General features: G+C 35.9%; 2 protein-coding genes across 2 annotated transcripts in view; one reads left to right on the top strand and one right to left on the bottom strand.

Moving 5' to 3' along the window:
* Positions 1 to 7,581: 7,581 nt before the first annotated feature.
* Positions 7,582 to 17,956, bottom strand: LOC138335075 (putative pre-mRNA-splicing factor ATP-dependent RNA helicase PRP1). Its single transcript, XM_069283979.1, has 13 exons — positions 17,826 to 17,956; positions 15,581 to 15,678; positions 15,106 to 15,254; positions 14,408 to 14,598; positions 13,626 to 13,827; positions 13,138 to 13,314; positions 12,239 to 12,493; positions 11,752 to 12,010; positions 11,256 to 11,447; positions 9,955 to 10,077; positions 8,625 to 8,815; positions 8,040 to 8,209; positions 7,582 to 7,771 (listed from the first exon to the last, which is right to left on the bottom strand). The coding sequence occupies exons 1-13, from the start codon at positions 17,873 to 17,875 to the stop codon at positions 7,627 to 7,629; spliced, it is 2,202 nt and encodes a 733-aa protein (XP_069140080.1). The 5' UTR covers positions 17,876 to 17,956; the 3' UTR covers positions 7,582 to 7,626.
* Positions 17,957 to 18,010: 54 nt separating this feature from the next.
* The window catches only part of LOC138335074 (sideroflexin-5-like), a 39,524-nt gene continuing 36,853 nt past the window's right edge, over positions 18,011 to 20,681 (top strand). The window contains exons 1-2 of the mRNA XM_069283977.1: positions 18,011 to 18,131; positions 18,839 to 18,907. Of these exons, the coding sequence (XP_069140078.1) occupies positions 18,075 to 18,131; positions 18,839 to 18,907 (126 nt within the window). The 5' untranslated portion in view covers positions 18,011 to 18,074. The remainder of the gene's footprint in view (positions 18,132 to 18,838; positions 18,908 to 20,681) is intronic.

Below are 20,681 nucleotides of genomic sequence, written 5' to 3'. Positions count from 1 at the left end.
TGAACAAAGGTGCACTTAACACTGCATGCCACGTATCCATGGCTTTGAAGTTGAACTAAAATTTGCTCTTAGCAATATCAAGGATTTATAAGTCTCATATACGTCCTTGGCAATATTCTGTTAGTTTCAGAAATGCCTTCAGTTTAAAGGCCCATTACCTTTCCCGAGCAAAATATAAAGGTTTCTTAAAAAACATTAATAACATCAGAAAATGCATACCGGTGTGACCTAAATAAGGTTACGACACCAAACATATGCAAGATTTCCTGCGTAACATATGAAAACAGTGGAGAGTCAATTCGCTGTTTTGCCGTCTGGCGCAGTGATAGTCAACTACCGCGTGGTATTTAGGATGACGGCGGGAAACATAATACGACCCGCGTTATGAAAATAAACATTTTATTTATTTTAATCAAATCGTTCAGAAGGTGATGATAAATGTAGTGCTAACGGTAAGTTAACAATTTTTGCGACTCTACAAAATTATCGATCTTGTTTTATATTCCCATTTTAAAAATTAAAAGCCGTTTCGGAAGGTAGTGGGCCTTTAAGTATATATATTACCGAAGGATGAATATATCGATAGTGAAAGGAGCGTCTTGGCCCACAGGGACCTGGCACGAAAATTTTAAACCAACAGTATACATATATATTTATATTATATATACTATAATATATATATGTATACGGTTGGTTAAAGATTTTCGTGCCAGGTCCCTGTGTCTTGGCCAGGTATCGAGGATGTTGAACGCGGTCACTTACATACTGTAAACATACTTATTTTAGTAGCCAACTTTGAGCGCAAATCTAAAAATTACAATTTATTAGTGCGTGGGTGTAATTTAATTTAGACTTTAATATTAATTTCAATATCAGAAACTCTCTTTTACAAAATTTAGCGCTTCAAAAACAGCGCGACAAGTGCTTATATAAAACTACCGAATATGTAACAGAGATATCCATTATCCTTTAAAGTTTAGTTCATAATGATCTAGTCAACTGAAAGCCTAACCAACACATTTAGAACAAAATAGAATAATAACAGGCCCATTGGGCCTCAACGGTCAAATGAGTTCTAATACAGAATGTCCCAAAGATTGGTCCAATTACCATATCAGTCTGGCTTGATGTCGTGTTGTTGATAATTGATAAGCACAACTCCCCAACACCTATATGAATATAAAACAATATGAAGGTATCTTTTACCCACCGGTCTGGACCGCTGTCAGTATAATGTGACCAGGTGGGGTGTGTTGCTTGGTGTCTTCAGCAGCGTGCCTCAGTGATATAGGACTATAAAAGGACAAGAGTTCCGCTATACAGGAAGACACAACACGAACATACCGCAGTCTCCCAAAACACACACCACGCACTTCATACATGCAACACACCATATAGATGGGAAGTCGTCCTTACATGACCTTAGCTGTTAATAGGACGTTATTTAACTAAACAAACAAACAAATCATCGGTCTGCCATTACATGTATATATGTTTGACATTCTAATAGTATTTCGATCTTTCTCTAGTGTTCATCGACTCCCTCACTTTTGTATCATAATTCTTCTTGTATCCTCTCCCTCTATCTTTTTCCTTCAGAGCCTGCTACCTGTTAAGTTAATTCCAGCCTCTTGACCTATGCCTTTAAAATGTTTAACATAACCCTTCAGATGGACTGGTTTATTTGCGTTGGTAGTCTCGGGTATGGATCGCTAACTAGTCAAGTAAACACGCCAAGCATGAGATAACGATGTGTATGTTGCATGCGTGTACTAATTGAAATGAAATTAGTAGTCCAGACAGTTTTCCTAATCAAAGCCTGAAGAGGTTGGTCGTGATAGCGTCGATCTAGATTTGACCACTCCTGCAATCTTACACAACTCTTTGATAACGGTCTCTTCCAAATCCTTCCTTACTTATTCAATAGCCTCTCAGGGAATCATTATAACAGACAAACTAATATAATTAAACACGGATACGATGAATTGGCATTCGCTAAGAAAGCTAATGGCTGCCGCTTGCGTTACTTTTCTCAAATGTCTAATGCAGCGTATATAGTTTTCTTCCTTCATAATAGCATGTCTCCTTCTCACCACCAACCGTATGGTCTGGTCTATACTTTGTGACCAACATCGTAGTTAACCCTTCCAATGCAACACTCCGATTAAAACGAATCTCTGTCTTTTGAGCTACAATAATACGAAGCTACACTCCGATAAGTAGCAGGATGTATATACAACATACCTACCTACCTGGTTTACCTACCTTCGGTCTGTTAGTTAGACGATTTCGTCCCTTGACCACCTTGAATAGTTCGTAATCATTGATTCTTAGTTGCGCCTTTTCCTTAATGTTACTTCATACCTTTGTGTAATTTTTCCACTCCATCCTCCAAGAGATCTATATCAATTGCTAAGATTTGGTCCTTTATTTGCTTCGCTTTCCAGATAACATGTAATGGGGAAAACATTCCTTCTGACAAACTTTACCAGGTAATGTATTTTCCGCTACAATAGTAGTTAGCTGTCTTTTTGTCTGTAAGATGTCCAACTAATGCTAGGTTTACACTATGTTTCCGGCGGCCACGACAGCCCCGTTTCAGGCCACCGTGGACAAAACGTGGTGACCGCGAGAACAACGTTTTGACAACGCAGAAGGGACGTGATAGACAAACGTGAGCTGTCGTGATTACCGTGGATGCCGTGCCAGATTTTTAAACTGTCAAAAAATTTGCCACGGCAGTCACGGTACAGACGGTGAACGCAACAGGACGTAATAAAACGGTATTGACGTAACAAAACGTAACAGTGCGTACGAGGCCGTAACAAAACTTCCAGGCGGTCCGTGGTGGAACGGGCAGCAAGCACGTTCCCCGAATTTCATGGTGATTTCAAGTTTTGTGCCGGTCTTGCGTTTTCCCACGTTTTATCACGGTTGATGCCGATTGGCTGCACGTTTTGTGCCGTTTTGTCCAGGTTTGTCAAGGTTTTGACGGCAAGCCAGGGTGGATGATACACGTTTCGATGCGTTCTGTCAAGGCACATCACGGCTTGTAGCGGTTGAAAGCCCGACGTGATACGGCATGTTACGTCTTATTACGGTCTTACGTTGCAAGCAATATATGATGGAGTAACATTGCCTGGCCTGGTACATGTACATATTTGCTACCTCATGGAATTATTTGTATTAACAAATAGAAATAGTCATTATCAAACACATTTAAAACCATCAAATTATACCAAAGCTAAGTGAGATTAAGTGAGAACCATTACAGAAAAAAATATTTGCGTAGAATTAGACCAAATATAATTAAGATTTATTTTCTTTTAACACATTTTGTAATTAAAACGTGTTTTAAAATGACATTTTCGGCATTAAATATTGTTTCATTTGCTACAAAAAAAGCCGGCATCAGACTTTCATCCCTAGCCTAGTAAGCATCGGCGGACCGTGAAAAACGTATCGGAGCTTGATCAAAACGTGTAAAACGTAGCAGACCTCATCAGATCGTAACAGGCCTAGAGAGAACGTAGTGGTATCCTTGATAAACCGTGGTAAAACCGTAGTGTACCTTTAACCTCCGGGAACAGCACTTCCCTTATATCCACGGTCCACAACGTAATCCGTTAAAAGACCGTGGCAAAACTTCACAAGACCTAGCTCAACTTGAATACAGAGACAAAAAGTAGCCCAAAATTCCACGGCGCACCACGTTTCGGGAAAACGGGGCTACCGTGGTCGCCGGGAACATAGTGGTAACACCTATAAGTGGTATAATAAATCAAGATTGTAGATCGAGTTTACTGAAGTATTCAACACCTATAAGTGTATAACAAGATTGTAGATCGAGTTTACTGAAGTATTTAGCACCTATAAGTGTATAAGATTGTAGATCGAGTTTACTGAAGTATATAACACCTATAAGTGTATAACAAGATTGTAGATCGAGTTTACTGAAGTATATAACACCTATAAGTGTATAACAAGATTGTAGATCGAGTTTACAGAAGTATTTAGCACCTATAAGTGTATAAGATTGTAGATCGAGTTTACTGAAGTATATAACACCTATAAGTGTATAACAAGATTGTAGATCGAGTTTACTGAAGTATTTAGCACCTATAAGTGTATAAGATTGTAGATCGAGGTTACTGAAGTGTATAACACCTATAAGTGTATAACAAGATTGTAGATCGAGTTTATTGAAGTATTCAACACCTATAAGTGTATAACAAGATTGTAGATCGAGTTTACTGAAGTATTTAGCACCTATAAGTGTATAACAAGATTGTAGATCGAGTTTACTGAAGTATTCAACACCTATAAGTGTATAACAAGATTGTAGATCGAGTTTACTGAAGTATTTAACACCTATAAGTGTATAACAAGATTGTAGATCGAGTTTACAGAAGTATTTAGCACCTATAAGTGTATAAGATTGTAGATCGAGTTTACTGAAGTATATAACACCTATAAGTGTATAACAAGATTGTAGATCGAGTTTACTGAAGTATTAACACCTATAAGTGTATAACAAGATTGTAGATCGAGTTTACTGAAGTATTAACACCTATAAGTGTATAACAAGATTGTAGATCGAGTTTACTGAAGTATAACACCTATAAGTGTATAACAAGATTGTAGATCGAGTTTACTGAAGTATTAGCACCTATAAGTGTATAACAAGATTGTAGATCGAGTTTACTGAAGTATTCAACACCTATAAGTGTATAACAAGATTGTAGATCGAGTTTACTGAAGTATTAACACCTATAAGTGTATAACAAGATTGTAGATCGAGTTTACTGAAGTATATAACACCTATAAGTGTATAACAAGATTGTAGATCGAGTTTACTGAAGTATATAACACCTATAAGTGTATAACAAGATTGTAGATCGAGTTTACTGAAGTATTCAACACCTATAAGTGTATAACAAGATTGTAGATCGAGTTTACTGAAGTATATAACACCTATAAGTGTATAACAAGATTGTAGATCGAGTTTACTGAAGTATTAAACACCTATAAGTGTAATAACAAGATTGTAGATCGAGTTTACAGAAGTATATAACACCTATAAGTGTATAACAAGATTGTAGATCGAGTTTACTGAAGTACTGTATATAACACCTATAGCACCTATAAGTGTATAACAAGATTGTAGATCGAGTTTACTGAAGTATATAACACCTATAAGTGTATAACAAGATTGTAGATCGAGTTTACTGAAGTATATAACACCTATAAGTGTATAACAAGATTGTAGATCGAGTTTACTGAAGTATATAACACCTATAAGTGTATAACAAGATTGTAGATCGAGTTTACTGAAGTATATAACACCTATAAGTGTATAACAAGATTGTAGATCGAGTTTACTGAAGTATATAACACCTATAAGTGTATAACAAGATTGTAGATCGAGTTTACAGAAGTATATAACACCTATAAGTGTATAACAAGATTGTAGATCGAGTTTACTGAAGTATATAACACCTATAAGTGTATAACAAGATTGTAGATCGAGTTTACTGAAGTATTTAACACCTATAAGTGTATAACAAGATTGTAGATCGAGTTTACTGAAGTATTAACACCTATAAGTGTATAACAAGATTGTAGATCGAGTTTACTGAAGTATTAACACCTATAAGTGTATAACAAGATTGTAGATCGAGTTTACAGAAGTATATAACACCTATAAGTGTATAACAAGATTGTAGATCGAGTTTACTGAAGTATATAACACCTATAAGTGTATAACAAATTGTAGATCGAGTTTACTGAAGTATTCAACACCTATAAGTGTATAACAAGATTGTAGATCGAGTTTACTGAAGTATTAACACCTATAAGTGTATAACAAGATTGTAGATCGAGTTTACTGAAGTATTAACACCTATAAGTGTATAACAAGATTGTAGATCGAGTTTACTGAAGTATTTAACACCTATAAGTGTATAACAAGATTGTAGATCGAGTTTACTGAAGTATATAACACCTATAAGTGTATAACAAGATTGTAGATCGAGTTTACTGAAGTATTTAACACCTATAAGTGTATAACAAGATTGTAGATCGAGTTTACTGAAGTATTCAACACCTATAAGTGTATAACAAGATTGTAGATCGAGTTTACTGAAGTATTAACACCTATAAGTGTATAACAAGATTGTAGATCGAGTTTACTGAAGTATTTAACACCTATAAGTGTATAACAAGATTGTAGATCGAGTTTACTGAAGTATTTAACACCTATAAGTGTATAACAAATTGTAGTTTACTGAAGTATAAAGCAACCTATAAGTGTATAACAAGATTGTAAATCGAGTTTACTGAAGTATATTCACACCTATAAGTTGTAGATTGTAGATCGAGTTTACTGAAGTATTAAGCACCTATAAGTGTATAACAAGATTGTAGATCGAGTTTACTGAAGTATTAACACCTATAAGTGTATAACAAGATTGTAGATCGAGTTTACTGAAGTATTCAACACCTATAAGTGTATAACAAGATTGTAGATCGAACAAAGTATTGTATAACAAGATTGAGATCGAGTTTACTGAAGTATTCAACACCTATAAGTGTATAACAAGAATTGTAGATCGAGTTTACTGAAGTATTCAACACCTATAAGTGTATAACAAGATTGTAGATCGAGTTTACTGAAGTATTCAACACCTATAAGTGTATAACAAGATTGTAGATCGAGTTTACTGAAGTATTTAAGCACCTATAAGTGTATAACAAGATTGTAGATCGAGTTTACTGAAGTATATCAACACCTATAAGTGTATAACAAGATTGTAGATCGAGGTTTACTGAAGTATTCAACACCTATAAATGTATAACAAGATTGTAGATCGAGTTTACTGAAGTATTAACACCTATAAGTGTGTATAACAAAGATTGTAGATCGAGTTTACTGAAGTATTCAACACCTATAAGTGTGTAAACAAGAATTGTAGATCGAGTATTTACTGAAGTATTCAACACCTATAAGTGTATAACAAGATTGTAGATCGAGTTTACTGAAGTATTATAACACCTATAAGTGTATAACAAGATTGTAGATCGAGTTTACTGAAGTATATCAACACCTATAAGTGTATAACAATATTGTAGATCGAGTTTACTGAAGTATTAAGCACCTATAAGTGTATAACAAGAATTGTTCTAGATCGATCGAGTATAACGAAAGTTGTAGATCGAGTTACTGAAGTATATAACACCTATAAGTGTATAACAAGATTGTAGATCGAGTTTACTGAAGTATTCAACACCCTATAAGTCTGTATAACACAGATTGTAGATCGAGTTACTGAAGTATTCAACACCTATATGTATAACAAGATTGTATAGTATGAAGTATATTTCAACACCTATAAGTGTATAACAAGATTGTAGATTCGAGTTTACTGAAGTATTCAACACCTATAAAGTGTATAACAAAGATTGTAGATCGTTTACTGAAGTATTAACACCTATAAGTGTATAACAAGATTGTAGATCGAGTTTACTGAAGTAATTCAACACCTATAAGTGTATAACAAGATTGTAGATTGTTTTTTTTTTAATGTAATATATCAATGTGAAAATACCAGTCTTTGATTTTCAAAGCTAATAATGAAGAATATGGCGTGTTAAAAATCCTTCTTGGTACTGCTTGGTCTGCATTTTAGCAATAATCCTTTCTAGTTGTCGTCGAGCTTCACACTGAGGGAAGTTCTCCATGTCGTAGTATTGTGGGGCAACAGCTATCAACCTACAAAGACATTGGATTGATATATGTAATGAAGTTTTAAGCTTAAGACAAACATTTATCATATTATTTAATTAATTAAATACATATGTCCTTATATAATAAAATTTAACTATGAAGACTATGAAAATTTTATAAAGCAAACTAGTACATGCCAAATGCATTTTTTTTATTTGATTTTTTTTCTTCTCAGTATTTTTATTATTTGATTCCTACCTTGTCTCCCTTTGCTATATGTTTTAATATGGTATTCGTGAAGGTAAATACATACCAGTCGGGCTTGACGTCAGACACTGTACGAATGTAGTTCTTGGTGGTCAATACAAACTCGTTGTAGAGGACCCACTCTGGTTTGTGGTCAAGGCATGTAGAGGGATGTAGTTGGACAATCTGACTGTCCTTCACTGTCAAATAATGACCAGTCCTTTCCAAATGGGCAACCTGACATAAATAAGGTCAATAACAGTAAATGTAACACTCTAAGAAACTGTTATTATTGGATAACATTTACCCATCGACCATACAGCATTGACATTTATAAAAGGAACTTCGACCCGTCATCCATTAGAACAAATTACAGACAGACAGACAGACAATCTGAATCCTGTATATCTCTGGTATAAAAAAGGGCCTACTTTCTTTTCAGCACTCCTTAATTTTTCAGATTTCTTAATTTTTTTTTTTTTTTTTAACTTTGATCCTACTTTTTTGATAGAAATTAACATCAACAAATTTCTAGAAATAAGACTCCAGGTAAATCAATCATACAATATTTTTCTAGTTTTATACATCCATTTCTAATTTGTACAATTACATCTGATGGAAAAGGTTAATGAGTAATTCCTAATATACAGACCTGCATGAAAAATCCCGACACCAGTGCCTTCCTGATATTAAGGTAATAGTCTCGGCTCGTAAAATCTGTGCTTGATCTCCGTAGGTTGAACCTGTCCATGATTCTGGCCAGTTGCTGCCGCACGTTGTCGGCACTCTTCAGTGATCGGAAGTTAACAAAGTTGTCATAACACCACTGAGGATCTTCCTGGCCTGAAACCATAGATATAATACCATCGAATCTACATTTAATAATTAGGTCAAATATTTGCCACTAAACTAATTACTTGTTTAGTAACAACCTAATTAACTCAATACTGGTGATGGAATTATCCAAGTATATGAGTAGTATATGAGAGTGGTACCAGTCAACACATTATCATATAGAGGAACATAGTCTGTTATATTGCTCTAAAGTTTACTGTATACCATATTTGAAATGGTTAATGCTGCATAAAAACATTTACTTCAGAAATACACAATGTAACCATTTATTTAATTTGGACCACTTTAAATGTAAAATGTGTTAAATTTTTCATGCACATGTAAGTGCATCCTCGGTAACCCAGGCGATATATACACTAACGTTAATATCCCCTGCTGAGAGCAATCCCGACCTTCATCTCGAACTCCGGAATAATTAATGAGGCATTTTCATTGGTTCCGTCACGCACACCCATCGCATAATTTGACCAATCACATTAGACTTAACAAAACCGAATAGGTAGTCTAGAAATAAAGATGGCGTCGCCCTTTCAGTTTTCGAGTGTATTGGAACGATTTGCCATTCCGGTACTAAAAGAATTTCAAAAGAAAAGTTTTGAGGCTTTATTGGAAGGAAAAGATGTTTATCTGTCGGTGAAGACAGGTGGGGGTAAGAGTCTGCGCTATCAGGCCTTTCAACAATTATGGACAGAAAAGAATGACGGAGATTCAAATTGTGCAGTGTTGGTTATTTCACCACTTGTTTCAATAATGAAAGAACAGAGCGACTTTTTAGAATCTCGTGGCTTTCGGGCCACTTACATTGGGAAGGACTCGTCGGAAGATAATGACATTTCACAAAGTTGCCACAGAAGCGGCATGTCTTCATAGGCGCAGCCATTGATATCCATAAATATTTTCCCTCCAAGCCTGAAGAGTTCTCATTTTGAAAATAGAATGATGTCATTGAAACGAAGCTATGAGATCGAGTACGCCCACGGGTTGATAAGTGTAGCGTAGTGTAGTGCGATCACCCATGGGTCTCCGACGATGATGTAAGTGATGACATCTTAAATTTTGATATACTGCATAAACAATGAACTTTAGACAATTTAGTTGATAATTCCCAGTTTTTGACAGATACTCACTCTGTTTGAATGCATGGTAGACGTTGAGAAGGGTGAGGTGGTCCCCGTCTATGTGAGCAAACCTCATCTTGGCCTCATCAGCAGCCTTCTTTGCCTCGGTCGGTCGCACAAAACACTGTGGGACTAAACGGGTGATACGGGGCCGGGCACAGAGCCCATCCGCATCGGCATTAGTAACCTAGTCTGTCACAGGCATAACTGATAGGAAGAGGACTAAAAGGAAGCCAGTATATTAGCCACGAGTCGTACAGCCAACGATATTATATATACCCAGGGGTCCGACGTAACACAGCAGTTTATGGGTTTAGAGTGAAAGGTAACTAGACAGCTAGTCATAAAGGATTAAACATGAGGATTTTGTATTGAACACAGCTCACACATGCCACCTTACTTTATACATTTGAATTAATAGATCTATGATAACTATAACAGAATATTGATACAAACACCTATTTAAACTGTAATTGAGTATCACATCAACATATATATGGGTCAATGATAACTTATAGCCTTATAGTATAGACACAATGGCCTGTAATATCTGTTATTCCCAATGAACATAATGACCTATGACAGCTGTAGATGTGTATTGACGCAAGGGCATATAGTAACTGATTGCATGTTGGAACAAGGGTCTATATACAATAGCATATCAACCATGATCTTATATCACGTCTAAACTAGGGGTACGAGTAAGTGATTAGCATACCAAAACTACCACAAGTTTGTGATAATGGCTGTAAAAGTCTAATTTATCATTTAAACTTACAACGAAGGAACAGCTTCAGTGTCTTCAGAAGATATTTTTTTGTCAAAACATCGTTCTTTAAAGCTTCCATTAAGTGTAATTTTTTTTACACCAGATGTTTTATTTCAAAGTAGAGAACACTGTTTTCAGCTTAAATTTTAGGATAATGAGCTCAGTAGATTCACATCCACTTAAATTACTAAATAGCCAAATAAGCTTTAATGAATAGATCTTATTCCCAAGTTTTTAAAATGAATTTGTTAAACTTACAATGCTTCATTATCAGATCAAATAGTGAACTTACATCAAATAGATTATCAATTAACTAGATTAATTGTGATAATATGTCAATTTATGGGAGCACAATGCTAAATAAAGATTTAATACAATGAATGCACATTTTAAAGATATGATGGTAAATTTAGCTGTCTACATAAATTGGATTCAAACTTGAAGCTTCAATTTTATCTGAATTGCCATGGTTATTAATATTAAAACCTAGGTTAAGTAAGGAGTAAGATTAGTTGTCTTGATCACGGGTCACATATATTACCTGACAGCATGGCAGTTATAGACAAAATCTCGTTGGAACAGGTAAAGTCACAGCTAGCTATCACCATCTTGGCCAACTGTGGGTCGAGTGGGAATTCAGCCATCATAGACCCGAGTTCTGTCAGTTCTCCGTCGTCGTCAAGGGCAGCCAAGTAATTCAGCAATTCTAAAGCTCTCATCAATGTCTCAGGGGCTAGGCAATGATAAAGTTAAGTTTCACGAATTTGATAAAAAAAAATTTATTCTTAATATTATTTACAACAGCAACACACAAATTCTTTTGAATACTGTAACCCAAAGTTTTCAAGGATAATTTGAATTACAAAGTTCTCTGAAACATTCATATTTGTAACAAAAGTAAAGTCTATTACATTCAAAATACCAAGGGACAAATTGCCACAAGGATGGTTATTTAAGCTTAGATTAACTTAAATTAAAGATTCTCCACTATGATGAGATAGTATTTGTCAATACATAAATTATATCTTGACACTAACCTGGAGGGTCCATAAAGTCAAAGTGAACCAAATCGTCGATACCAAGTTTCTTCAGTTGTAGCACTACGGAACCTAGATTTGATCTAAGGATTTCTGGGTATGTGTTTTCTTGCATTTCCTGTTTGTATGCTCGCTCTGTATATAGACGAAAGCACTTTCCTGGCTGTGTTCTTCCGGCTCGTCCTGCCCTCTGTTGGGCGCTTGCTTTACTAATGGCGGTCACTAATAATGATTCCACTCGTATACGAGGGTTGTACACCTTTGTAGAGCAGAATTGAAATTATCATATTACCAAACCAAACAATTATTTTTAGAATCAACAAAACTGAAAATTTTAATATCATTTACATGAATTTTTCATTTGTAAATGCAAGATACTATCATAATATTTCATTTGTATCTGCAAAGAAACTAAACATCAAAATTTTGAAAGCCACTTCTATCATAATCCTTTATCATATTATCTACATTTCATTTTTGTACTTACTTTTTGCTTTGCAAAACCTGGATCTATCACAAACACAACACCGTCTATTGTTAAAGATGTCTCAGCAATATTTGTTGAAACAACAACTTTTCTTCCGATTGCACCATTGGCTTTTTTTGCAGGAGCAGGCTCGAATATCCTCTGTTGTAGATTAGGTGGAAGTGTGGAATATAGGGGTATACATTTCATGTCTCCAATTTCTGGTCCCAAATTATCAATTTCTCTCTGTATTCGTTTACAAGCTTCATCAATCTCCTGTAAGTTGGAAATGAGATTCATGTAATATGTTTTTATTTTCAGTAAAAATATTTGTCAACCAAAGCAAGACTATAGACTAACTGGACTTTAAAATTGTGTTTGCAATCTTGTTGGCCCAGTTTCACAAACACTCTTCCATAGAAATGCTTTACATATTTGAAGGAAGGTTCCTTAACTTACCATTTTTTCTTTTACTTCTGTAATGCTTGCCTATGGGAAATTGTAAGTTAAAGAATTCCTTAGGAATGTTTGTAAAACTGGGCTGTGTTATACACTTAATATTACATCAAATATTTGGTGAACATTTTTTTTTGTTTTCTTCATAAATAAATGCGGCTCTACCAAACAACTGGTATAACAACAGTTTCCTAACAGGGCAGATAACTCTAATCTAAAATTACAGAATTTTAATTACGATAGAGCTATTCCGTCTTTGCATATCAAAAGTTAGCTCCCTTGCGGGTAGGTATCGATTGTTATGTCATTATTTTGTGAGCGCAATTCACATCATTTTCTCCGAAAAGTATGATGTTACGCTCACAAAAACATGACGTCACAATCAATACCTACCCGCAAGTGCAGATAACTCTGTAATATGCAAATCCGATATAAATCCAGCAGTGTAGATAATATCTACTGACCTCTTGTCCTGTGAGGAACAAGAGTATATCTCCCTCCTTCTCCTCACACATGTGAATCTGGACCACCGTCCTTATCGACGCCTCCAGGTAATCCCTCTCCGGCTCTGGTGTGTAGAAGATTTCCACAGGGTGGGTACGTCCAGGGACGCTCATCAGTGGTGCATTGTCAAAGTAATTCTGAAATCAAGTGTGTTGTTTTTAAATAGTCAATTCTCTTTGTAAAGCATTTTTAATACTAGAATTTAAACAAAACCATTTTAATGAATGACTGTATTTGGATCGTATTGTGTTAATGTGAAAATCACAGTCTTTGTGAAAATGCTCAGTATAGTTTTACAATGCCATTTTAAACCTGCATTTTCACAGTTATTGATATTTTATAACTGAAGTAAATAATATTAATTTAGAAACTGGAAAACTCTTTAAATCCAATTTTGAAGTTAAAATCATAATCTCAACCACTGATTTAAACACATCCTATCAGGTACCTGAAACTTCCCGGCATCCAAGGTAGCACTCATGATGATGATTTTCAGGTCTGATCTCTGCTTGGCTACCTCCTTCAGTAGACCCATAAGGATGTCTGTTGCTAGAGTACGCTCGTGAGCCTCGTCAAGCATGATGATACCGTAGTTTTCTAACAATGGGTCTGACATACCTTCTCTCAATAACATACCGTCTGTCATATATCTATTAACAACAAGAAAATATCAATATGATAAAGTAAAACAGTTGCTTATAGACATAGGTACTGTGCTGACAATACTCTTAATTTGTGAAATTGATAATTTCTCTTCATATATACGAAGTATTCAAACGAGAATAAAGACATCTAGTAGACTCCTTAGCTTGGGTTTTTAAACCTGTGATTTGACTTCTGAAACTGTTGAAAGTTGAGGGTCAACTGAATGTCCTGACAATCCCATTAACTTCATGCTAACAATTAAAACTGTGTTAAATGTACATATACCTGTCTTTAGGTTTTTGGGAGACATGACAACTGAGTGGTAAATAATGTAATTGACAATCTAACACTAGCCCTCAACCTCTGGGCTGTGAGTTTAAAACCCACATTAGACATTACCCATATTGAGTAATGAATAAAGGTTGATGATTTTTCTCTTGGTACTCTGAATTTCCTAGAACTTAAAATGGATATTAAAAAGATGCTTGACAAAACAAACCAAAAGATAATGTATCTGGCCGCAGTGTTTAGACAGGAAGTGTTGTTACACAAACTAATATGGTTGAGGAAAATAACATATCTTACTTTAAAAGTGTTTTTGATGAGGTGCAATCCTCAAATCGAATGCTGTATCCCACTTCCTGACCAAGTCCGACATCCATCTCCTCCGACACACGCTGTGCCACTGACATGGCTGCCACTCGACGGGGTTGGGTACAAGCAACTCCTTTCTTGGCAAACCTGGCCCTTACCCACTCAAGGCACCACTGGGGTATCTATATCACAAATACAAATTACAATATTATAATCTGGTGAAAACTGGCCAAAACATGCCTCTCTGCTAAAGAGAACTTTTCATAAGTTTGATTGGTTGAGCAATAGACTTGTAACTTTAGAATTCACAGGATTCAGTAAATTGTCAGCAAATAAATTCTTAAATGACTTCTACATGATCATGAATGATGTTCGAAAAGAGACCGACACAATCATATTCAGAAGAATTTTACACAATGCAGATACATCAGTTTGATTAATAGGTAAAAATTAGGTCGCGTTGACCTGGTTTTGGTAACTGTCTCACCTATTAACTAGGTGGACCCTCAATGATCAATATTTAATTATCATGTTCAAACTTATCTAAGGTACATGGACATTGTACCATGTAATTTTAAACAATGTGCTACTTAATAATAAAACATAAACCAAACCAAGGCAATATATTAGTACAATGTAAACCATATCCAGTACCACAGATAAAATTGTCCTTATGTTTCATATCACACCTGTGTTGTTTTTCCGGAACCTGTTTCTCCCACCAGAACCAAAGTCTGGTTTTTGTTTAGAACTTCCATGAATTTCTCCTTGTACTCCCATACTGGCAATTTGCTTCTTTTATTAAATAATTCAAAGTATCTAGGTGAGTATGGTAAACCTGTAAAAGGAAAACAAAATCACATCATCAATTAAATAGTTTTTAAGATAACAATGACAACTAGAATTGGTCTGAATATTATTGACCAAATTATGTTTACATATATACATATTAGCAATTTCTTTTTCTAGAAACAGCTGATTTATCAAACTAAAATGAATACGGAAAAGATTACTGTAAAATGAGAACTGATGTGCCTAATTAAACATTTTCAAATGATAATGCGCCGAGACATTTCACCAAGTATGCTTTTAACATATGCTAAACATCTATTGCATACAATATATATGCTTATGTGGAACAAATAAAACCTGCAACATACATACCTGTGAATGGGTTCATCTGTATCTGTGGTTTGGGTATATTGAATTGTTCAAATATTGACTTGGGTTTTTCCTCTTTGACTCTGTCCCCATCGTCATTCCTAAAAAACAAGTAAGAATGATATATACATGGTGACATATTGAAGATAAATATCATAGACAATTGTACATGTTCATTTCAATTAAAGTAGTTTATGTTGGTAAGTTTAAGTGTAATATATATAAAAGGAGTGGGTTAGTATGGAGTGTTAAATAAAGCATACATGCCATATTTTTTTAGGGGTGGAGAGGGAGATTGATAACCATTTAAAGGGATTTTGGTCTCAAAAGAGGGAGGTATACGCGCGACATATATGAATAAATTAAATATCTGCTTTTTTATGATTAAATTCTGCATTCATATTGAATTTTACTGAAATAAAGGAATGTGTGGTTTTGCAAAAGTAGTCACATCCCTATATACACCCAGTTCTGGAGCAGTTTTATTGTTCGAAATATTAGACTGGGCTTTTTAATAATCTTTCACAATAACGGATAATTAACTTAGATAAAGTTCTAAATTTACAAGCACTAAATTTAAAAAAAAAAACAGAATCGTTACAGTAGTATTCAAAATGTAATTTAATCTGAGAGAGAAAAAAAAGTAAATTTCTTTTTAATTTTATTTATTTAAATTCAGTTACTACTGATAATTTTTTGTTATTAATATATTTTTTTTCTAAAAATAAATTCACACAGAAATTCTAAAAAATAATACTTTTTCCATTTTTAAAAACGTGGTTATTAGGAAATCCGGAAATTCTATAAAATCCGGATCATCTATTACAATTACCCAAAATGGCGGCCATTACGATTGTAAAGTTTGTGACATCCATCAAATACAGATAGGCCTATTTAACATTAAAAACGTGAGTAAATCATTCACAGTTGTAAGCAGTATTTGTTTTGTTGTAATGCTCACTAGCTGTAGTCATAAAATTTATTGAAAGGCCAGCTGATTGTTTTCTAGGCGGCCAATCGGCTGCTTGACTTCAGTTTACGTAATACACAGACGTAAGTGAAAGTGACACCACAAGCCAAGGTGGAAATAGCCCAAGGCTGCTAATTAGGGCCACTTGGGTGTTGGTCAGGGGGTCAGGGAGTGGTTACTCTCGTGCTAAAATTAACCTAGCATGTACACAAATGTGGCAACGAAAATAAAACGGAGGGGTTTATAGAAATCGGGAATTTAGTCTCTCCTGCCGGGAGACAATAAAAGGCTTTAAAATACGGGAGGTTTTGTCTCACGCCGGGAGGTATGGCATGTATGATAAAGTCACTTACAACTAATGGAGCATGCTTCTTTGGCTCAGTCAGAATATAGAGCTATAGTTTTTCACACCAGAGATTTTCACAAGAGTAAATTTTAGGCAATATATAATTCCTGTTTAATGATCATGAGCAGCTAGCTATAGCTATATAGACTATAGACTGGGTTTGATCATCAGTGACCAGGAAGCTCAATCGATAGAGCACCCAGCTAGTATTTGGAGGTCCTGTGTTCAAAACCCAATCTGACCACTACATGTGCATTTTCTTTATTCTCAGCATCTGTTTTAAAATTGGCACCAAACTAAATATAAGTCATGGAAGTGGAATTGCATAGGTCTTACATTGTTGGAGTAAGAGCTCAAGATTGGAGTTTTTGAAATAGATTTCAGTCAATATTACTTTTACTTCTGTAAATAATTGAAAATATTTTAAATTTTGACTAGAGTTGTTTTTTATGACTGCGATAAATCGTGGCCTTGTCTACTGCAACAATGTTAGAGGTCAACACGACAAGACACTTTTTTTAACTTTACGTTGAGTGACGTTGCATATAATCAGGTGGAATACGACCTACACGTGAAGACTGGCTGGCATGGTCATGCATGCAGCTACATTTTCTCCTCATCCGTCCCCTACATATTTATGCAACTAATCGATTATAACAAGAGCGCCATCACGAAAAAATATGTTATTAACAATTTGAGGATATCTTGTGGACAATTCAACAAAACATCAATGATTTATTATTGTAAAACAAAGGTAACATTGACGAGATTGGCATCTCATTTATTTTGTTTACTTCGTGCTGATGAAAGACAGTATTAACATTTTCTCAAACACTCAATTTACTGACAACGCTTTTATCGCATCAATTATGTGTTTAAATGTATTCCGCTGGTGTAGAAAATCATAAACCATAATCATCAATTAAATATACCGTGATCTTTTAGAGGAGTCCCCAACATCTATCCGGTGTCGTTTCGACATCTTGAAAACTTTTCCCAGATATAAATGTACGTCAATTCTACGTTCTCACTAATCACGGGGGAATGATGGGATATATTTTAATCTTTCGGGTAAAGGGTAAATTAGTTGCCCGGATGAAAGCATGTTGGTCAAAACAATTACTTCCGGTTTCATTTTGACCTCCGACGTGTGGTTTGAGATTAGACGATCTTGACACAGTATGGACGCCAAACCTAAATATCCCCCGTTTGAATTGCAGAAGTCTCGATTTGATCAGGTGCGTTTTTGCATTTCGTGTTTTTTATTCAACTATTAACATTGGATTAATTAAATAGCATCCACTTTCCACTGCAAACAGTCGTGCTAAATTAAAATAATAAGTTAGGCCTAGTCTAGTTGCATTTCTACCGTGTCTACTGTCAGCTGTTTACTTTAAAAAGTTTTTTTTTTCACGAGCCTGTCAACCACGTGCGGTTGCTTTTTAATACAGACACATACTTGTCGACGGTCTCGTATGTCATATGAATGTCATTTGATTTTTGAATGACAATATGAGTTTAAGTAACCATGATCAAATGATAAGAAGGCGTCGACTTATTACATGTGACATTTTGCAAGAGTTGTCGCCCTTTATGCATTGCAGCAGCAGTATCATAATAAGTTGTTTATGAGTTTTTAAAGGTTACATACTTTAATAAAAACTTTTCAAATTTTAATAAATATGATTTTGAAAATTATTTGATAATATTTTAGATTCACAGAAGTTATAATCATAGCCTTAAAACTACACTTATCTTCACTTCCTGAAAAACAAAATAAATTAAATGCGAACTTTGTCTTACTTTTAAAGGCGTCGTCCTAATCTAATTAAATAATCGTTCAGTAGTTGACTTTCACTGTGTCAGACGGCAAAACAGTGAAATAAAACTTCAATGTTTATATAGATTTTTACAGTAAATCTTGGATTTGTTTGTCATATTTCAGAACACTTTTTATGGACGTCTACGTCACTTTCTTGATGTTATTGACCCATCCACATTGTTTACTTCTGAAGTGAGTATAATTGACAAACCAATTACATGTTTATACTAGAAATTATGTTAAGTTAGTGTGGCATGTTTTTAAGAAAATAAGACTGGATCCCTACCCACCTAGTACCCATGCCGCACTCCCCTCCAATAATAACCCCTACCCTCCAAGTACCCATGTCCCACTCCCTTCCAATAATAACCCCTACCCTCCAAGTACACATGTCCCACTATCAACCGATAATAACCACTACCCTCCATGTACCCATATACATGTCCCACTATCAATCAATAATAACCACTAGCCTCCAAGTACCCATGTCCCACTAGCCACCAATAATAACCACTACCCTCCAAGTACCCATGTCTCACTTCCCATCAATAATAATCCCTACCCACCTAGTACCCATGTCCCACTCCCCTCCAATAATAACCCCTATCCTCCTAGTACCCATGTCTCACTCCCCACCAGTAATAACCCCTACCCTCCAAGTACCCATACCCCCAATCCCCACCAATAATAACCTCTACCCTCCTAGTGTTCAAGACCTCACCAATAATAACCCCTACCCTCCTAGTACCTATGTCTCACTACCCACCAATAATAACCCCTACCCTCCTATTACCCATGTCCCACTCCCGACCAATAATAACCCCTTCCCTCCTAGTACCCATGTCCCACTCCCCACCAATAATAACCCCTACCCTCCAAGTATCCATGTCCCACCCCAAACCAATAATAACCCCTACCCTCCTAGTACCCATGACCCACTCCCCACCAATATTAACCCCTACCCTCCTTGTACCCATGTCCCAATCCCCATCAATAATAACCTCTACCATTGGCCTTCTAGTGTTCAAGACCCAATCCTCACCAATAATAAGCCCTACCCTTCTAGTACCTATGTCCCACTACCCACAAATAATAACCCCTACCCTCCAAATACCCATGTCCCACTCCCGACCAATAATAACCCCTACCCTCCTAGTACCCATGTCCAACTCCCCACCAATAATAACCCCTACCCTTCAAGTACTCATGTCCCACTTCCCACTAATAATAACTCCTACCCACCTAGTACCAGTAATAAACCCTACCCTTCAAGTACCCATGTCCCACTCCTCTCCGATAATAACCCCTACCCTCCAAGTATCCATGTCCCACTCCAAACCAATAATAACCCCTACCCTCCTAGTACCCATGTCCCACTTCCCACCAATATTAACCCCTACCCTCCTTGTACCCATGTCCCAATCCCCATCAATAATAACCTCTACCCTTGGCCTTCTAGTGTTCAAGACCCAATCCTCACCAATAATAAGCCCTACCCTCCTAGTACCTATGTCCCACTACCCACCAATAATAACCCCTACCCTCCTTGTACCCATGTCCCAATCCCCATCAATAATAACCTCTACCCTTGGCCTTCTAGTGTTCAAGACCCAATCCTCACCAATATTAACCCCTACCCTCCTAGTACCCATGTCCCACTCCCCACCAATAATAACCCCTACCCTTCAAGTACTCATGTCCCACTTCCCACTAATAATAACTCCTACCCACCTAGTACCTATGTCCCACTCCTCACCAATAATAACCCCTACCCTCAAAGTACCCATGTCCCACTTGCCACCAATAATAACCCCTAACCTCCTAGTACCCATGTCCCACTTCCCACCAATAATAACTCCTACCCACCTAGTACCCATGTCCCACTCCCCACAAATAATAACCCCTACCCTCCTAACAACCATGTCTCACTGTCCACCTATAATAACCCCTACTCTCCTAGTACCTA

The sequence above is a fragment of the Argopecten irradians genome, chromosome 11 (genome assembly GCF_041381155.1).
Source record: "Argopecten irradians isolate NY chromosome 11, Ai_NY, whole genome shotgun sequence".
NCBI classification, from domain to species: Eukaryota; Metazoa; Mollusca; class Bivalvia; order Pectinida; family Pectinidae; genus Argopecten; species Argopecten irradians.
The sequence above is the reverse complement of the archived record's forward strand: the minus strand, read 5'-3'. Positions and strand labels throughout refer to the sequence as shown.

Excerpts from the sequence above, each read along its gene's own strand:
- LOC138335075 (XM_069283979.1), bottom strand. The coding sequence starts at position 17,875 with ATGTCGAAACGACACCGGATAGATGTTGGGGACTCCTCTAAAAGATCA. Across the intron at positions 13,828-14,407 it reads TCATCAAAAACACTTTTAAA|ATATATGACAGACGGTATGT; the intron begins GTAAGATATGTT and ends TGTTGTTAATAG. Across the intron at positions 7,772-8,039 it reads TCTGACGTCAAGCCCGACTG|GTTGATAGCTGTTGCCCCAC; the intron begins GTATGTATTTAC and ends ATGTCTTTGTAG.